This window comes from Coccomyxa subellipsoidea, assembly GCF_000258705.1.
Source record: "Coccomyxa subellipsoidea C-169, whole genome shotgun sequence".
NCBI lineage: Eukaryota > Viridiplantae > Chlorophyta > Trebouxiophyceae > Coccomyxaceae > Coccomyxa > Coccomyxa subellipsoidea.
The window spans coordinates 992181-1008875 of record NW_005178022.1 but is presented as its reverse complement, the minus strand read 5'-3'; the positions used below and the strand labels follow the sequence as shown (position 1 = coordinate 1008875).

General features: G+C 51.1%; 3 protein-coding genes across 3 annotated transcripts; 1 reads left to right on the top strand and 2 right to left on the bottom strand.

Moving 5' to 3' along the window:
• Positions 1-548: 548 nt before the first annotated feature.
• On the bottom strand, positions 549-2416 carry COCSUDRAFT_20154 (kinase-like protein; the record flags this gene model as incomplete). The annotated part of the gene is made up of 6 exons (XM_005643470.1): positions 549-845; positions 1124-1234; positions 1473-1605; positions 1768-1826; positions 1933-2019; positions 2342-2416. 6 exons carry the CDS (start codon positions 2414-2416, stop codon positions 549-551), a joined length of 762 nt encoding a protein of 253 aa, XP_005643527.1.
• A 1548-nt stretch (positions 2417-3964) lies between these two features.
• COCSUDRAFT_38487 (acyl-CoA dehydrogenase domain-containing protein) lies at positions 3965-7460 on the bottom strand (the record flags this gene model as incomplete). The annotated part of the gene is made up of 8 exons (XM_005643469.1): positions 3965-4105; positions 4246-4357; positions 4558-4741; positions 4980-5130; positions 5225-5332; positions 5436-5589; positions 5682-5950; positions 7407-7460. 8 exons carry the CDS (start codon positions 7458-7460, stop codon positions 3965-3967), a joined length of 1173 nt encoding a protein of 390 aa, XP_005643526.1.
• Positions 7461-12845: 5385 nt separating this feature from the next.
• On the top strand, positions 12846-13647 carry COCSUDRAFT_34439 (hypothetical protein). Its single transcript, XM_005643468.1, has one exon. The coding sequence runs from the start codon at positions 12974-12976 to the stop codon at positions 13394-13396; it is 423 nt and encodes a 140-aa protein (XP_005643525.1). The 5' UTR covers positions 12846-12973; the 3' UTR covers positions 13397-13647.
• Positions 13648-16695: the final 3048 nt, after the last annotated feature.

Here is a 16695-nt window from a genome sequence, read left to right as displayed (position 1 = left end):
GTGATGAATAACCAAGCCACTCTCGAGCGAGATTGACCCTGCATGCCATATTTACATATTTTAAAATGCCCCATGTCCACATAAAATTTCACCAGAAGCAAAGTTTCACCAGAAGCAGTGCTCCAGAGTACTCCACTGGACATCTTTGTCCTCCAGCTATGTAAGCTCTTTGGCAGGGACTGTCAGCACACCTTTGCTCATGCCGCTGAGCTTCTTAGGGACGGTCGATGAAAGATTGCCAGAAGAGCCGGTGGATAGGGCTGGGGTGAAGTTGCTGGGAAGGGGGGCTGAGTTTGCTGTCTGTGGCGCGGCAGTGATCTGCTGTTCTGCCTCCAGGGACTGGCTGCTCTCTTGGCCGCGCCTATGGGTGTGGGACCTGCGTGCAGCCCAGGAAGAGACATCAGAGAAAGAAGACTGCTGACATCAAGGCAGAGGTCAAAGTGAGAACATATGTTACATATATTGTGAAACTGCAGCTTGTCTGCGGACACAACTTGCCTCTTGGCAGGGAAAGCGTGTGACTATTACAAATAATCATAATATAGTATTCAACAATATTTGATGCGACCGGCTGGGATTCTCAAACCAGAAAGGAGGTTGCTCTGAGAGTCATTTAAAAAGATTACTGACAAATAACAGTTCCCATTTGATCCCTTGAGAGGGGAAAGTGATAAAGCAAAGGCATGTGGGCACCTGATCCAGGGGTGTTCCAGCATGGCAGCTGCAGTGGGCCTCATGTGGGGCTTCTTCTCCAGGGCCTGCCGCACAAAGTCCTGCCACTGGGTGGAGTGCTTGGAGGGGAAGTTGATCTTGTTGCTGTACATTATCATCGTCGCCGTCTGCACCTGCACCACCCAAGCACTCCACACTCATTTACCTGGCTCCTAGGCAATCATCGGTGAGCACACATATTCCTGGTGTAGGTGCAGTTTGCGGTAATAATAAATCTGGGGCACCGATCCTTGCAAGATGACTGTACAGACCCCAGGGAGCGAGGAGAACCCAGTTCCATCGAAATACTGGTGCATGCAAACAAATAGATGTTGTACTGTGCATCACCGTGGCAACAGCAGCTTCTCGGGATTCTTGACAGGGGCACACCCTTGACAAGGGGCAGACCCACCTCGTCATTGACTTCAAATGGAGGTTTCCCCACGACGCACTCGTATGCCAGAATGCCCGTGGCCCACACGTCCACCTTCTCATCGTACGGCCTGATGCCCTTCAGCTTCAGCTCAGCCTTTGTCACGGTCGGATCCTCCTGTGTCTCTGACGTCTGATTGGCCAGCACCTGTCCCGTCCAAAACCGCCATAGTTACCATCTAGGATTCCTTTTGTATTCCTGGTACAACTCGTTTTGTTTGGTAGACATGAGTGTCAAGTGGGAGCACACTGACTCCAAGCAATGAAACTGTCTGCATTGTGCATGCTCCTTAAGCTTCATAATTTATGGGTTTACGAGGTGTGCACACCTCTGGAGCCATGTAGTCCAGTGTGCCAGAGCGAGTGAAGGGCAGCTCCTCATCTGTCTTTATGGCCAGCCCCAAGTCTCCCAGCTTGAAGCGCAGAGCGGCAGTCAAGAAGATGTTCTCAGGTTTGATGTCCCTGCCGCAGGCATGCACACAGCCCCACTTTGCATGTGCAGACAACCAACATTTACATCCTCCCAGTTGTCAGCATCCCATGTGTCTGGAGTATGTGTGCCCTCTATCTCACAAATGCTCAACTTACAGCGGAAAAGACTGCATCAACAAGAAGCAGGCTTACCGGTGGATCACGGTATCCTTGTGCATGCGTGTCAGCACCCGTAGCAATGGAGTAATGATCTGCATCGCACACCGATGTTTTAGTGGACTTTCCTGCCTTTACAGCGCTCAATTGCTCTGAATTTTGATATTATCATCGCACAGTTGAGGTCTATGCAAAATTCACCTCAGTGCAGACCCAGTGCTCATCCAATGAGCCTCCCTTCATCATGAGTGTCTTGAACAGATCACCCCCCTTGCAGTGCTCCATCACCTGGTCACATCGCCAGACCATCACCAAGTGATAAGCCATCTGCTGCAGAGCTTACAACCGTAGCCAGCCGCTGTGCTCATCAGCTCATGTGATAATGGTCTCACTCAGCATGACTGGCAGTCTGCATGTGCTGACACAGTGATTTTAAAATTTAGCAATTATCACCCGCTATTATGCCAAGTGTCAATGTGCACTCTGTAGATGAAGGCTGCCACGATATTCACTTAGCCAGAAGCTAGCAAGATCCAAATACACGTTGGCCCGGTGCTGGCTTTCTTTACCGCCGCAGCCAGCCGGGGGCCGATTGGGCAATGGAGCTCACCAAGTACTTGAAGCCAGAGTCCTGGAAGACAGCGTACAATTCCACGAGGCCGTCTTCGCCGCCCAGGATCCTCATCAGCCGAATCTCCCTCTCCATCCGCGAGAAGTTCTTGGGCTTCATCTTGGCCTTCTCATAGGCCTTGATGATCACAGATGTTTGCGTGGCGCTGCAGACCGCCCTGTACACTGTGGAAATGCTGCACAGCACAGGGACCCGGGTCAGAACTTTCGAGACACTGAGGCTGATCCTTATTACTGTTGAACATGCCAGGTCACATGGAAACTATTCTGACCCACTTGGCCACTGAGTCTGCAATCAATGCTCTGATGTCTGATGGCATCCAATCGAATTTTACTGGTGTCTGAGTTTGCTGTGCACCTGCCGCGATACAGCTCAACCCGCTGCTGGAATTGGTTGATGCTGGTGTACTCTATTCCAGCTGGGCTGGGACCAGGAGTAGCCTCATGAGTCCGCAGCAGCACATCCCTGCGCACTGGCGCCGTGGCTGACGAGAAGCTCTTTCCCAGCGTGGCAGTGCGGATGAAGCCTGCTGTGCTGCCTTTGTCGTAGCTGTCAGCTCCATCCCATGACCTGCAAGAAAGTGCAAGATTTGCCAGCAGTTGGATTAAAGGGTAGCAACATCCACAGTTCCATCAATTAAGTCCAATGGTATCGTTTTCAGCACAAACTGCAGACGCTGGACACGTGCTGTGAGGCACAAAATTTTCACATGCCGCACTGCAAGAGGCAACTCATATGGCTCACAAAGCCCACGATCGCCAGGACATCTCCCCCAAAAAAACAGGAAAAATCATCTTGTAGTGTTAGTACAGCCGTTTCTCTACTCTATCTACAGCACTCACATTTCGAAGGAGTCGGCCAGGATGTCGAAGCGAGCCTGCTTCTTGGGGAAATACTCGCTCTTAATCCGGGGGACCACTCCATCAGGAGTGGAAGATATCAGAGTTCCAGGATAGGATTCTGCAGGACTGTCCTGTTTCTCCATTTTCAACGTGGAAAATAGCCCCATCAGGGGCCCTCGGGAACGGGGCTTCCCCTCCGTAAAGCGCTCACATTCTTGTTGGTCCTGAATCACTGCTCTCTCATCAGAGAATATGTCTATCTATTCGTGACGCACGCAGTACCAAAGGCTCCGAGGATACTGAGATGAATCTCACACCCTCCTTCCTTGGAAATGCCTTGTGACGCCCGGTGACGTGGTGTCTTTCCAGAGTTGATATGACATCAGGTTGGCTTACTGTAGTTCCTGCCCGAGCGAACCCATTCCACTACAACATTCAATGTCCAAAGATTCTGTGTAAAGGATAAATTTGCAAGCCGGTGCTGCGCCATGATTTGAATTGAAGTTGTGAATGGTGCATGTTGGCGGCGCAATACTGGTGTTGCGAGTGCATGCGCATGCGATAATGTGTTAGTAACACTGTGTTAAATCACATTGAACAACCTTCAAAGTATACTAAGCCCTTGCAAGCGTCTATTGTACAATGCCAGAGTCCCACTGCATGCAAGAGGACCACGCAGCCAGCACCAGCTTCCCCATTGTACACGTAGGTGCGCAACCTTTTGTCCAAGGTAGATACAAAGTGTTGGTACAGGGGCAAGTCAGCGCTGACGGCGGCTGAGCTCGCGGGCTATGATGACATCCATGATCTGGTTGGTGCCCTCCAGAATCTTGTGCACGCGCAGGTCCCGCATTACCCTCTCCACGCCATACTCCTTCAGGTACCCATAGCCTCCCAGCACCTGCTCAGCCCAGCAGTGGCTAGATGAGCGTAACGGCACACTCACAGGCAGAGAGGTAGATTGTACATGCTGACATGCATTGCGAAGTGTCTTCAAAAGCCAGGACCTGTGCTGCAGTTCCCTCATGGAAGTGCACAGACCTGCACAGCATCGTCTGCAACGCTGTAGCATGCGTCCGTGGCAAAGCGCTTCGCCATGGCAGATTCTAAGGTGGCCGACTCAGCGCCAGCATCAAAGCTCTCAGCTGCCCGCCTGGCCAACCACCACATGCCACCTCAATCCCCTGAAATGTTTCTTGCAGGGAACAACTTTCACAGAAGTGTCGCTACTGTCCAACGCTCAAAAAAACCATCAGGACATGGCAAGCGTGGTGGGGCATGCCCCACTCTCAATGAGTGGGGCATGCAATTCAGCTGAAAAATGAGTGGTGCATAGATCAATTTACAGCACACCTGACCATGAGGCGAGAGGCATGCACGGCGGTGGCCATGTCTGCAAGCATGAACTGGACAGCCTGGAATTGGCTGATGGGCTGCCCAAACTGCTTGCGCTCTGAGGCGTACTGCATCGCTTTGTCCAGGCAGAAGGCTGCCCCGCCAACGCTGCAGGTCCCAATGTTGATGCGGCCGCCGTCCACTGCAACAATCAGCGCCATTCATCCCCGTCTGCCAAGCTTACAATGCAGCGGTGCAGAATTGAAGACAGGGGTTGGGACAACATTTTGACTGAGTTTTCAAGAATAGCTTTATGCCAGATGGGTACAAGAAGTGCCTCCTACAGGGGATGAAGATAGCCTTTCAAATGCGTTCTTCCAAAACAATTTTATGCCCAGGATCCTAAAATTGGGTCCAAGAAGTGTGGTTATAGGGCGCACATGCAGTCATGGCAATGCTGAAGCCCTGGCCCTCCTCTCCCAGGCGGTGCTCTTGTGGCACTCGCACCCCATCCAGGCTGATTGAGCAGGTCGGCTGAGCATTCCAGCCCATCTTGGCTTCCTGCTTCCCAAAGCTCAACCCAGGAGACCCCTGCCACACCAACGGAGATATTTTTATGGAGATCACAGCTGCAGCATTCGTCAATATTAATTTTTAACCAGATTTGGCAAACTGTGCAACAGACCTTCTCAACAAGAAACGCCGTGATGCCTTTAGGCCCCGGTGCACCGGTCCTCGCCATGACCAGGTACAGATCTGAAACCCCTCCGCCACTGATGAACGCCTTGGATCCCTGGTTGCAAATGCACAGAACCACTTCAGCATGCATGCGAGATGTAGCAAGCACCAAGGGTGTATGTGACAGCCTCAGCACAGAGAATGGGGAAGGGACTTGCCGTCAGGACATAGTCAGTGCCATCCTTCTTTGCTGTGGTGCTGAGAGATGCGGCGTCACTGCCGCTGCCAGGCTCTGTCAGGCAGTAAGATGAGAATGCCTCCAGACTAATCAGCTGAGGCAGGAAGCGCTGCCTCTGTGCATCAGTGCCGTACCTGCAAGCCCGGCAGACACTCTCTAAGTTTCTAGCTCAGTTGTCCATCATGCAGTGATGATCAGGTGTCTTGGATACAGGAGATTGTTACACCTGTCTATGCAGGATGAGACCATGTTGTGTATGGTGAGGTAGGCTGTGGTGCTGATGTCGCCATAGGCCAGCGCCTCAAAGATGATTGCTGCATCGCTGCGCGTCAGCCCAGTGCCGCCCATGTCTTCTGAGATGTAGACGCTTGCAAATCCAAGCTGAGCGGCCTTGCGGAGCGTGTCCACTGGAAAGTGCTTTTCTTCATCCCACTTCGCTGCATTGGGGATCAGCTCTTTGGCAGCAAACTCCCGAGCCGTCCTTTGGAAGTCCAGCTACACTAGCACATCTTGGATGTCAATCTTGAAGTGTAGCTTTTTGTGGTAGTGTTCCCACACGTCTTGAACAGCACACTGCTGCCCGAAAGAAGCTTCCTTGTTTCAAAGGTATAAAGCGAACATCGCCAAAGTCCTTCGGATGTGTAGAAAATCACGAACTATGAACATGCTGACGGTGCACATGTAAAAACAACCAGCCCACAAGTGATAGTCCGTCGAATTTCGAGGCAGATATGTAGATCGGATTCCAACCTGGTCTTCAGTCAGATTCTGGTCCCATTGTAAAGTCTGCGCTGCTCCAGAACTTGTTGAAAAGTTACAGGAGCGCATGCACCGAAAGGCACCAAGAATTGCTGATCGATGCAACATCGTCAGTAAATGATGCAAGATTGTGGAAATAGGTTCTCAGAACACAGTGTAAACCTTACTAGCAGCTCGATGTTGGACGATCTGGCCAGTCATCAACCTTGGAAGACCAACCAAATCTCTTGTCAATTCTTCAGATGGTTGTGACTAGAGTCCTTTTCAGAAAAATAGGAAGCCTGCACAATGTTGCTGCTAGGTTTCATTTGTAGGGGAGGTCATCTTTCAAGGGATGGACACTCCAAAAGACTCTCGGACTCGCTGACGTCAGCACATTCCTCTCAAAATCCTCATTCTCCTTTTGATGAAGAGAGGAGCAGATGTTTTGCGATGCAAATTTGAGTAGAGTATAGACAAATATTCTATGTGAACAATGCACAATCATCCCTGCTCATTGCTAATTACATACTAGTCAGGATTGGCATTTGGGACTCCCTCGTTGTGTCAGCGTGAAGAGACAGGTCCTGCGATCATGGCTACTTTACCAGGAGCACTATGTGGCAGTTGTACAGGCCCCAATATAGCCCACGGGAGCATCGGCGACCAGTTCAAGAGAAGCCTCATGCCTAGTGTGCAGACACAAAGAAGGTAGGTACAGACAACGTAACATGATCTGTGACATTTTTGCATACCGTACAATTTCATGTAACAGCAGGTGATGCCTTGCATTGTTTCCAGGCCAGCATGTCAGCTCAAGGCCGTGTTGTGAAATTTTGCCTTGCTACGCAGAAAGGCATTTTGCTGCAGCTCCTTGCCTCCAACACCAAGTCTCGGCAAAATTGCATCATCAGAGCGGCGTCAAGTGCTTGCCACGCTTGCAGCCGCTGCTGCGGCACTCCTTCCAGTAAGGAGTGGCAGGGCAGATGAGGCAACCAGTAGCACGTAAGTTTAGTCCAGCAATCTTCAAGGATATGGCAACAGAACATCTGCCTATCTGATGATTCAGTGAGCAGGTGTCATAAGTAGGGCAAGCGCCTCGACCATTCCTCACATCAAGCTCTTTATGCAGGGATGCTGTCGATACAACAATTACAGATGTGGTGTACATAAATGTTGGGGTGTGTCCTGGTGGCATCCGCGCGGATCGCACATTGGGGGACAAAATCATCTGCAGCACCACGCAGCCCTTGGGTCGCATTGTCATTGGTACGTCACTGCCCGTATTGCAGTGCATTATTGAGCACTGTCAAAAACTATTGGATTGTGACAGGTGCTGAGGATTTGCATGCTGTCACAGGGCTCTATGGGAGGCTGCTGCCACAGACCGTAGCCAACTTTCTGACGCTAGCCAAAGATGGAGCTTACAAAGGATCGATCTTCTCCAAAGTGCGCTCTCAGCCAAACAATACCGCTTCTTTCTTAAGGTAGTCTCAAGAAGACTAATGTGAGGTACTGTAGATCTAGAGGGTGCGCCCACATGTTCAAGCCTGCTGCTGCAGGTGGTCCCAGGCGGGTATGTGCAGGCAGGGAGGCAGGGTTCTCCTCGGATGGGCTTGGTGCAGCCACCCACAGGCCTGCCCACTAACAATGAGCTCCTGGCATCAAAATCATTCAGGTGAGAGCACTGTCTGGGAGAGAAAGCTTGTGCTGCAAGTCAAAGTAGTGTGTCGGATATTTTAACTCTCTCGTGCTCTTACATCTTCTTCGGTGTGATCAGGCTTGAGCATTCCAGACCGGGAACGGTCTCTCTCAGCATAGCAGAGAACGATGACGACCCGCTCATAAAGCAGCGGCCGTCCTACTCGCCAACAGAGTTCTTGATCACAACAGGCAAGCAAGCCAGCTCCCGTTCCCCACTCCAAAATTGCAATCTTGCTGGCGTGCTGAAGTAGCCTGCAGCTCTTCCCATAAGTGTCTTCATTCATTCCAGGTCAGATTGCCTGATATTGCAAAAGGTGACCAAACTCTTTTGCCCATAAACAGGTCCTGGGCCGGTGCCCTCGTTGGATGGGCAGAATGTTGTGTTTGGGACAGTCTTGGAGGGATATGAAACAATCACGGCCATTGCATCCCAGCCGACCTTCAAACCAAATGAGAGAATACAAGCGGTGAATCAGCTGGCATCTTTTATCGGTGATGACAGGGCTGCCCGTGTGCGTGCAAAGTATGGCAAGCCCTTGAAGCCAGTGGTCATTACAGAAGTTGGGGTGCTGCCGATCAGAGAGCCATTCCTCCGGCCTGCATGAGCCAGCATTGCAAATGGGCATTGCTACAGATTTTTGTGACAATTTGTATGCTCTACATATCTACTATTTGAGGACCCCTATATATGCGGGTGGGTCCTCAGGGTCCGTAGGGTTTTCCTAGGGAAGGGTCCTCAAGCCGCTATATGTGCCCGTGAATGTGGCTGTAATCAAATCCACTTTCTGGCATGATCCCGCACCGTTTCCCAGTCTTGTCCGGGCTACCGTGATAGTAGGTGATGCTTGGCTTGTCTCCTGGCGCTTCAGCCGTGGACGCACATGTATGGCCCCGAAACGAACCCGACAACCTGCGCAGGTGTGATGCGAGATCAGAAGCCCCGCCTGCCCCGCCTTGGGCCCTAGCACGGATGCCAGCGCGTAATCTAGTGCTAGCGCATGAATGTGTGATCGAGTATGCTCGTTGGTTGGAGTTTCGTGAGGGCTGAACCTGATTATGGGGTGTCTGATCATGTGCTGTGCGGTATGCAGGCTGATAATTTATTAGAATCTCTTGTGAGTTTGAGAAGGGCAGCAAGCGGATTAGAACCGGTAGGCAGGTTACTCCGGAGCCAGGCGTTGGCAACCCGAAACCATTTGAGAAGTCCTGATGTTGTGCCTCATGCAGTCGGCACAGTGTCTGCCGAAACTGGTGAGCTCCGCATTTTGCTTGCTGATATGTCAATTAAACCAGGTTCCAAACATTGCTTTCAGTTATCAACTATTTCGGTTCGTTGGGATTGGTCTGCAGGTCTTGCTTCAGGTGAGCAATCAGCGAGTCAAACAGCGCAGTCAGAAGTACCGAACAGTTCCGATGAGCAGCCCATCCCTCGTAGAAGGCGAAGAGTGGCTGCTGCAGCTGCTCCGTCCTCCGAATCCGACCTTGAGCAGGAGTCAGATCCAGAGTCGGGTTTGGCAGATGATAGTGATTCAGGGGCAGAGTCACAGCCAGACGCTGCTATACGACCAGCAAAGAGGCCCAAAAAGAAGCCCAAGAAGTCCACTGCACGGTGAGGTGGTCTTCTAAGCGCAGAGAAAGAGAAAGGGTGTTCAGATCACGGGTTCAACCATCTGGTACTTGGAAGTCTTGCAGCAGTGATGTTTTTTGCTGCTTGTGAGTGCAGGCTGTCCGCCAGTGAACTGCAAAAGATTGGCCAGGAGAGGCGAGCTTCTGGCAGGGAGAATACAATCAAAAAGTATGACAGCATTATCAAGAGATTTGAGGTGAAGCACTATCTCATTTCGGTTCAATTTGTTGGAGCCCTGGCCTGCACTGGTTATGGATCTCAGAATAAATGCATTGCTTTTGCAGTGGTTTTTGCTCCACGATGAGGAGGGCAGGAAGCGTGCTCAGCCCTATGATGGCAACATGGTGTGGGCGGGTGTGGATGTGGCAGTGCGCTTCCTTCACTGGGTCGGCAAGAACTGGCCAGGGTTGGACTGGCCACAGAAGGCCTCCGAGCTGGTAATCTCAATTGCCTCTATCGCACTCTCTGTGAAGTTGCCTTTCTTTTGTCCACACAGGAAACCTCTGAGAACGGCAGATGTGTTGTGGCTCACAGAGGCTTAAAGTCCTGGAAGGGGCTCACAGCGCCTTGCAGAGCAGATATGCTGCGGAGCTGGCGGCCCTGCCTGCTGAGAAACGCAGAAAGGTGGGTTGACTGCACATTCTTTTTGGGTGCTGCAATGTGGCCTGTGGAAATCTGACAGCCAGACCTGAGCTTCAGAATGAATTTTCTTGCATGCAGGTGTCGCCTTCCTCCTTGAAGGATGACACAACATATGGGGCAGTCTATGATACTCTCAAAAACAACATGGCAGCGAAGGGCATGCGTCCATCTGGGGGCGTGGACCCCCAGGACAATACAGTGGAGGACACTCTGACCATTGGCCAATACACGAAGTTGATGAAGCTTCTGCTAGCCTCGCCGAGTGCAACTGCTCTCAGGGACAGGTCTTCCTTTGCCTACCTGTACGCCAGCGTTGGGCGAGCAGATGATGGCAGGATGATTTTTCTGGCGGATATGATGAGCCCGCGGGAGATCAAATGCATTGGTGAGTTCCTGTGTTCTCATAAATTGTGTGCACACTTGCTTGAAGCTGAAAGAGCACTTGCCGTTCTGGATCAATCTCATCAGGCAGAATTGACAGCTGTGCAGCACCAGCTCCTGTCCAATGTTGGGCACTGAAACCCAGTGAAGTCGCAAAGTTGAATCTCTCCTGGTGCTTGCAGGGCCCTGCCCAGCATTTATGCTAGCTTTCGTGCAGAAGGGTGGCAAGACCCTGGAAAATGGGAAGGTGTCCTTCTCTGGCAGCCTGCGCCACAGAGAACCTGCCCTCTGCCCCCATGGCAGCTTGGGGCAGCATCTTGTGAATCGCTTCACAATCGTGGCGGAGCCCTTTCCAGACCCGCATGACTTTGACAAGTGGGTGAAGACCCCCATGTGGCCTGCCAACAACCCGAGAGAGAATCTGTCTTACACAACACAGGCAATGGCCATCAAGCGCTATGTGCGGGACGAGATGGGCGTCCATGTTAGGAAAGTCACACATATTTTCCGGGTACTGGCAACGAGGAATCTGGACGAGGAGGGCATCGATGAAAGGGTAGGCTGAGTCTCATGCCAGCAAACTACATTGCGCAGCATCTACTATTGTGATTGGTCAGTGCATTGAGTTTGTGCCCCTGTCTATGGGCTCTTGCTTGGCTCCATCGTCTCACGGACCTTTCTTTTGCAGATCATTGCACGAATGGGCAAGTGGAATTATGAGGCCATGACAAAGAGTTACCTCATGTACTTTAAGCCCGCTGGTCTTCTCGGTTCTGCTGGCTGGCCTGGCGCTGCGACCAACGACTATGAGCAGTACTGGCACCCGCGCTTCTGCGTGCAAGTGCCACAGGGGCTGGTGGATCTGCTGTTCCCTTTCCTTCCAAAGCTGCGGCAGGTGCGCGCACAGTCCTGTGTGAATGTGGGGAGGCTCTAATAAGCTACCGAGGCTCTGGAAAAGTTCTGGTACCATCTTGCCAAGCCTTTGCTAACCTTGTTTTACAATTTCTGTCCCTGAAACATGCAGACTGTCAAGGAGCTTGAGAGCACGATCGCTGTGAAGAACTCCATGAAGAGCGTTCCCGCCGCCCTAGACTATCTGGCATTGGTTGTGGTGCAAGATGCTCTTGAGGATGCTGAGCGATACCCAGAGAATCCAGTGCATGCGCTGCTGCTGGGCTCGCCGCTATTCAGGTGATTTTTTTGCAGTGCAGGGCACAGAGAGTAGAATTGCCTTGTGCCAAGAGAGCAAGAAGCTTGAAGCTATGTGGCCTTGAGGCATGGACTTAGATATCCGATTTTGATAACAATTATGGTGACTGCAGGAAATTGTTGGAGCAGTATGAGGAGGACAAGGCAGCCCACAGCTTTGACAGCATGCGGCCAATGACAGCTGCCAGGCACATGCTGGAAGTGCGTGCATTCATGATGCAATTCAGGGAGTTCATCTCACAGCCCACCACTGCCAGCGGAGCATTGGCAGTGGCTGCCTACTCCCCGGTCAGGGCGGTGCAGGGACGCGGCGCTGCTCGCACCAGCTATGCCTCAGAGCTAGCCAGCCAGCAGCGCTCCTTCCAGCATCTGGAAGCCACTGTTGCGCGCATGGAGCCGAGCGCGCAGCCTGAAGGTGTGCAGTTTCTACAAGAAGTGCAAGAAGTCTCATTTCTGATCACTCCCACCACTTCCAAGCCATGCACTGTAAGTCATGCTATTGAATGATTTTCTATATGTGCTTCATGCCCTCAGGCGGATGTCTGCCTGGTCTGTACTTGCCTGATAGAGGATGCCTTGTTCCATAATTTATTGCAATGCTGCGTGAAATTCTTGACTGTGCTTCCTGTATCAGAACTAGGTTAAGTGGCTTCTCTCTTCTAGTTTGCTGCTCTCGATGGAATTTTCTAAATACATGAAGATCCGTGAAGGCATTCATTTTGATTGTTGCAGACATGGTGGAGGCGATGGAGGAGGCTTTGCTTCCAGAGCTGGGGGAGCCAGGGGATGAAGCACCCCTGCTGCAGCTATCAGCTTCATCAGACAGCAGTCCACAAAGGACTGAGGCAGTGGCACCCATTGAAGCTGCACCCTCAGCCCATGTGGCAGCAGTGGCAGCGGCAGCGCCACCGGCAGCGGCTGAAGCTGATGTGGACAGACCGTGGGCAGCGCCTATGGTGCCCCCTGCAAGGCCGCCAGCGGCGCGTGCAGGGCCGGTGCTGGGCTCGTCCAATGTCCTCTCCAGGCCATTCGCCAGGCTGCTGGGCACTCCAGAGCAGAGGGAACAGCGCGAGCACAGCGAGATTGTGGCGAACAGCAAGTTCGTGCTTGTGCCTGGATACGGCGTTCTGCCAGTGGTGTCTATCAATGACATGATGTTGCAGCCCCAGCATGCTGCAGCGGGCGCATCAGCCCAACCAGCAGCCTTGCACAACTCAATGCTGCCTGGAGCGGCACGCGCGGCAGTAGCACCGACCGCAGGCCTGCAGAGTGGGAGCACAGGTCCTGCACAGCGTTTGCAGCGCGCAATTCCGCAGCTGAGGCACTTGGACTCCATGCAGCAGTTCTGGCAGCTCTGGGAACATGGTGACAGCCTCAGCGGCAGTGCTGCCATTAGCTGCCTGCCGCTGGAGGTGCGCAGCCAAAAGAATGTGAAGCAGCGTTTCTTTGAGTGGAAGGAGGCTGCCCTGGAAGTGCAGAGGTTGGCAGCTCAGATGCCTGCCACCCGCGCGGGGCCCACAGCAGTGCAGCGCGTGCTCACTCAGTTGGAAAATGATCGCAACGCAGCTGGGCTGTCCATGCCTGCCTTCATCAAGTCGCTTGGGAAGAAGAAGGGCAAGGCGCAGGAGGAGGGGGGATGAGTATTTTGTGCTCCATGTGCATACCGAATCTTATGAACGAAAAATGGTGGAACAGAGGAATGCCTTTTTTATGTAGGGGTTGCTTAATGGTCTACAAACAGCCAATACATGAATAAGCCAGCATGAGCAGCTTAGAGATCAAGATTAGCTTAAGAGATCAAGTCCGTGTGTGACAAACTCTGGTTCAGTGTTGTGCAGGTTACTGATATCAATGATATCATCATGTTCTATCAGTCAATATGTTAAAAAGCATGCAGAAATAGCTATTGTACTGATTTTCAGTCATCAACTTTATACAGTGCAACATGCACACTGTGACTCAATGCAAGCTGGCTGCCCTCTAATGAGCAAATTTCAGCAAGTGCACAAAAGCTTCTTGTGTGAAAGTTTCCCCACTGATTTCAAACCAAAGCATCCAGCAGAAATTCTTCATGTCTGTCAGTCTTGCATGCTTGTCAAAATCCTCCACAGGCATGCCAAGCTTCACAGTCAGGCTGCTAAAATCCGCATGAGGCGTGAGCGCTTGCGAGCATTCCACAAAGTTCCATGAAACCTGTAGCAGAACGATATTCTACTTGCAGAAGTAGCAGTTAGTAACAAACACAAGGAGGGACCACATGCAATCGAGTACTTCATCAAAAAGCATTCAAGAAAAGACAGGACGGGGACAGAAACTTACCAGAAACTGTAACGTTATCCAAAGATCTTTCGTCTCGTAGAAAGATGGTTGTAGCAGAATCGGAGCCAAGGGAACAGGTCCACCGTCTTGTAGCTCGTGCAGGATCGCGAGCGCATACTTCTTGACGGAACGCCAGGCTTCATTTTCCTGCGCCCTTTGTCTCGCTGCCTGCAGATCAAAGAGTTTCAACCTTACATTTGTTTCTGAAGCAAGGCAGATTCGCTGTCAGTGCACAATCTGTTCCGGAATCTGTTCCGGACTACTTGAAGACGTTAATTCTCGAGTTGCAGGAGACGTTGAGAATCAACACAGCAGTTTTTGGTGTCTAAGACTAGTAGTAGATTCGAACTCACCTTCGCAGGCGAGTGACGACGATCGTGCAGCGTCTTGCATATTCCGGATGGACTCATCGACACGGGTGCGGGTCGCAATTGCTTGCAATCAGGATCGGGCGGCCTGATCAACAGTTGTAGGAGCTTATTAAAATTTTTAAAATCAGGTTTGACGGGACGTATAACTGAAAAGGACCCTCGTCTGGTCAGAAACACAAGTTTCCGTCGAATTTCGGGATTATTGGACCACGTGCGCCTATTCTGGGCACTTTGGGGTGCCCGCTGCTTTGGGTACTCGTTGCAAGTTGATTTTTGTCCCTAATGATATGGTCCTCAGGCAGTCCTCAAAGCGGTCCTCAAACTCAGGATATGCAAGAATGACTTAGATGTGTATGTGTTAAGATTTTGTTGACCCGTACTCCGTTTAACAAATTGACTTCTGTTTTGATGCTTCTGACATCAGGATCTGCAATCCTGCACCACAATCATGTCCTGCCCACCCATCATATCTTGCAGATCCAGAATTCTGATAAGTACCACGGAGAACGAGCATGCGCTACATAAACACGAATGGGCAGCTTCTGTGCAATGCTAAATTGCAAGTGAGCGATAATATGTGCCTGCCCAGTGAGCGATAATCCAAAAAAGCACCAGTCGGGGGTTCAAACCCCCGGCCTGGTGTTTTTTTTGCATTCTACTTTTTTGCCCAAAAGCTCATCGAACATCACCGGGCCCCGGGGTGACCGGGGTATTCTGAAAGCACAATATTTGAGCCACCAGCTCCAGTGGCAGTCTCCCGCCGGTGCCGTTCAACAAGTTGTTTGGGAGGTGATCATGCATGTGCACAGCCAGGATCTGGCTGACGATGAAAAATGGTGTCGGAAGCTCGTTTGACGCGCAGATAAAAGCGCTGGGTCGATCTCTGGGTCTGAACCCTCAACTAGGAACACTTGACTGTATGCGATGTGGTCAATAGTTCTCCTGGGCCGGGCAATGTTTGTATTGCACTCTGTTACACCTGGGAGGCAGCCCTTCTTTGGCGCCCGGTCTCTCTTGATGTCTGCATTCTCTCTGAGTTTCATGGGAAGATTCTGTACAATGGCACTTCAACGTGGGGAGGTCTGTAAGATAGGTGTTATCATATATAGAGAGATTTATATTACACGGTCCTTTGAGAAATTTGAGGTTTGTCTTCGGAAGTATGTCTGACCCAAAAATCACAGTATGTGGCCGGCTTTGACAGGTTCAAAGCTTACAGACAGTCATGCCATTGACAGGCCTGTATACCCCTAGGGTCCTAATGCATCAGGATCCCCTTGTGTAACCATCTGCATCACTGCCAGCAGTCTCATATACTGTGCCTGCTATCACAAGACTTCACCCAACAATCATGCTTGCAGTTGCACATCCTCACTACACATCAAGACTGTACAATATTCAAGTAATAATAATAATAATACATGCATGACTAAATCTTGCAACGTCGGTGAATGTAGGGACTGGTTCTATAAATGTTGCAGAAAATAGCAATTCAATGGTGAGATTCGAATTCAAAGGGACTTTTCGCGACAGCAAGCATGATTGTGCAAGGTGCTGTGCTGCCGATCCCCAAAGAGATGAGCAGGAGAGCAGGAGATGACGGCTATCGTTCGTTTTCAACGAGGTCTCTTCATCAACACTTCCTACCCTTCACGACGCACCAACAACAAAAAGACCTTGTGGCCGTTTAGCGTTGAAATGTTTATGTAAACAGGTCCGACAAGCACCACGGAGAACGAGCATGCGCTACATAAACGTAAATGGTCAGCTTCTGTGCAATGTTAAATTGCAAGTGAGCGATAATATGTGCCTGCCCAGTGAGCGATAATCCAAAAAAGCACCAGTCGGGGGTTCAAACCCCCGGCCTGGTGTTTTTTTTTTGCATTTTAGTTTTTTGCCCAACAAGCTGATCTATCATCATGAGGAAGTACTGACATCAGAAAGCACAATGTTTGAGCCAACACTGGCGCTGGCAGCTCCGGTGACAGTCTCCCGCCGGTGCTGCTGTGTACCTCGGTCATCATGCATGAGAACGGCCAGGATCTGGCTACCGCAGCGGCATAATTTTTTTTCGCCATGGGGAGCAGTTGCAAACTAAGCCGTCATGAACATGATGTGGTGCAGTCATCTTGCACCAGTCTTTCGTCCATTTTTGGCCTTGTGAATTTTCAAGCAGGATACAACAAAATCCAGCAGCATTCAAAGCAATGATTTTCAACCCATCATTAGCTGCCTAGACTTTACAAAGA

Excerpts from the sequence above, each read along its gene's own strand:
- COCSUDRAFT_34439 (XM_005643468.1), top strand. The coding sequence starts at position 12,974 with ATGCTGCCTGGAGCGGCACGCGCGGCAGTAGCACCGACCGCAGGCCTG.